General features: G+C 21.2%; 1 protein-coding gene across 1 annotated transcript in view; it reads left to right on the top strand.

The window, feature by feature from the left end:
- The window catches only part of LOAG_18565 (hypothetical protein), a gene marked incomplete at both ends in the record, with an annotated part of 6,390 nt that extends 3,506 nt beyond the window's left edge, over positions 1 to 2,884 (top strand). Inside the window, 5 exons of the mRNA XM_020451228.1 lie at positions 148 to 327; positions 916 to 1,050; positions 1,715 to 1,867; positions 2,463 to 2,566; positions 2,755 to 2,884. Coding sequence (XP_020305008.1) covers positions 148 to 327; positions 916 to 1,050; positions 1,715 to 1,867; positions 2,463 to 2,566; positions 2,755 to 2,884 — 702 coding nt within the window. The remainder of the gene's footprint in view (positions 1 to 147; positions 328 to 915; positions 1,051 to 1,714; positions 1,868 to 2,462; positions 2,567 to 2,754) is intronic.
- Positions 2,885 to 2,997: the final 113 nt, after the last annotated feature.

Below are 2,997 nucleotides of genomic sequence, written 5' to 3'. Positions count from 1 at the left end.
ATATATTAACTATACTACATCATTTATTTGACAAAGAAAATAATTAAAGTTAACTAAATTTTAAATTTTAATTTTTTCTTTTTTTTTTTAGTAAAAGAAGAAAAAAATTAACCTTTTCTTTTTTTTTTTTTTGTTTCTATTTTATAGACAATGATTCGAATATGGGATTGTTTCCTTTTGGATGGTACAAAAGTGCTCTTTCGATTTGCGCTTGCAATTTTATCCATTCATGAAAATGAGGTGCTTCAACGTTGTGATACCATATCAGTTATCAAAATTCTCAAAGCATCCGTTCGTTTAACATATGATTACGAAGGATTGTTTAATGTTAGTTATATTTTTCAAATTACTGTATAATTATTGAAATTACTATATATTACCGTTTCAAATTACTGTATAACTATTAAAATTACTATATATTACCGTTTCAAATTATTGTACAATTATTAAAATTACTGTATATTATCGTTCAAATTATTGCATAATTATTTGCTAAAAATTTGTACGATTTTATAAATGTTATATACACAGATAAATATGGTCGAAAATCATTTTTGGAAACGTGAAATGCGTGAAATACGTGAAATGCTTGATTATTATTAGCATTGCAAAATTTTGCTTTATTAGCACAAAATTACAAATTATTTACTTACTTATTTTTTCCCTTTTTATTTTTGTTTTTACATTTCAGATTATTAAGCATTAAGCATGAGAAAAAATTAAGTTAAAAAGAGAAAAGAAAAGGACAAGAGAAAAAAGTGAAAAAAAAAGATCATGCAAGTGTTATTAATTTATTTGATATAAAAAAGAAACAAATAAAAGAAGGAAAAATTAAATACTGAAAAATATTTTTATAAATTAATTTTAAAAAATAAAGATGACAAAAAAAAGTTAAAAAATTGTTGATAATTTTAGTTAGCATTCGACAATATGCAACCATTTCCATCACATTCTGAAATTGAAAATAAACAAAAATGGTATTTAAATATATTACGTGAACGATTAAATCGTAAACAACAATTACGAAAAGTATTCACATCTTTATCATTGGTAAATCTTTTCCAATTCTAGTCTAAAATTAAAGTAAAAAAAAAAAGAAAATTTTAATGATAACAATTATCAGTTCAATTATAAGTTTACGTTTTGCACGTGCAAATTATATTTACGTCAAATATTATTAAACAAATTTCATATATTTAAATGAATACAAAAATTAAAAAATGCAAGTTTCACAAGCGATAAATTTCGAAAATTCTTTAAATGGTTTAATTTTTCTTTCATAAATCATAAAAAAAAACAAAGCAATTACAAGAAAACAGAAATAGAATTTCAAATTATAAAAGTAACGTTTCAGGTTATATAAAAGGTTGTGAAAATTTCAGGGTTTCAGGTTATATAAAAAAAAAATCATGAGTAACCAATGTTAGTAGCCAATGGATAGTTATATGTTGTAGCCAATGAATAGTTATATGAAATAGTTAGCCAATGAATAGTTATATGAAATAGTAACCAATGAACAATTATGAAAATTTTTTTCCCTTTATTTTAATAAATATTAAATAAATGAATAAAAATAAACGAATTAATGGACTAAAATGTATTAAATCAAATAAATTAATTAATACAAGCAATTGAATGAGTAAATTAAATGAGGAATTAGAGGGGGGGAAAAAAAGAAACAGGAATAGTAATAAATATGATATTTTGATAACAGGAAAAATCACGATTTCCAACGATTGAAGTTGTGACATTTAGTATGACACATGAAGGTACAGGTTTCATTTGTGCTGGTCATCAAACAAAAGGTATTATTATACGTTTCACTCTTACTAACAATATTTCAACTATGAATAAACTTGATACTGAAGTAAGTTATATTTTGAAATTTTTCATTAATAAATTAATGTTATAATTAATCGAATTAAATTTTATGATTAAGTTATGAAGTGTTTTTTTCTTTTCTTTATTTTAATCATTACTCAAAAATTAATCTTAAGTTTTTTTTCTTATAATTTAAATTAATCTTAAGTTCTTTTTCTTTTAATTTAAATTAATCTTAAGTTTTTTTCTTCTACATATCAAATATCCCTTTAAAATTAAAATTTTCTAAAATTAGGATAAGTTTTCGGAAAATTTTTTTTCTTTTTTGCGAAACCATTTACTAAAATTTGAATTTGAATGAATTGAAAGTAATAAAATTAATTTGTTGTGAAAATTATTTTTTTAAATAAATTTTTTAAAATTATTGTAAATTACAAATTATCACATTTTCTAACTTTGTGAAAATTGTTTTCTTTTTTCCTTTTTTTTTTTCAAATATTTTCACAAAATAATGCATACAATATTTGTGCATTTTTTAAAATATATTTACTACAGTTTATTATCTTAATTAAATGCTATTTTTCATTGACGTTTAATTAATTTTAATTTTTTAATTAAAATATTTGAAAGAAATTTTTTAGTTTGATTGTAAAATTTTTTCAATGGCATTAAGAGAAGGTGAAATTGGATATGTTTCATTGTTATCTGGTTATATTGTTGCATTACAAATTAATGATACAAAGAGGTATACTTTTGTAATTCAATTAATAAATTTCATTTCATTATAATATTACCGTAATCATAGTTTAACCAACCATTATATTTTTGCAATTTAATCACATAAAATTAATTTTATTTTATAAATTACTCCTTTCTTCAATCAAAAAATATTTTAATCAATAACACATGAAATTATAAATTAAAAATTTACAGCGAAATATTATGGGAATTGAAAATATCTGATATTGCACTTAAATTATTATACAGCGATAAATTACTGTATGCAGCACTTGCAAGTGGTGTTCTGACCGTTTTTGAGGTATATATTTCGATAATTGCTTAATTAATCTTTTTTTTTTTCCTGCCATAATCATTGCTTATCAGCTAATCAAACACTGATATAAGCTATCAAAACATGAAAATGATGAAACAAATAAACTATATAAACTTTTTCAA

The sequence above is a fragment of the Loa loa genome (genome assembly GCF_000183805.2).
Source record: "Loa loa unplaced genomic scaffold supercont3.367, whole genome shotgun sequence".
In the NCBI taxonomy this organism is placed as follows: domain Eukaryota; kingdom Metazoa; phylum Nematoda; class Chromadorea; order Rhabditida; family Onchocercidae; genus Loa; species Loa loa.
The sequence above is the reverse complement of the archived record's forward strand: the minus strand, read 5'-3'. Positions and strand labels throughout refer to the sequence as shown.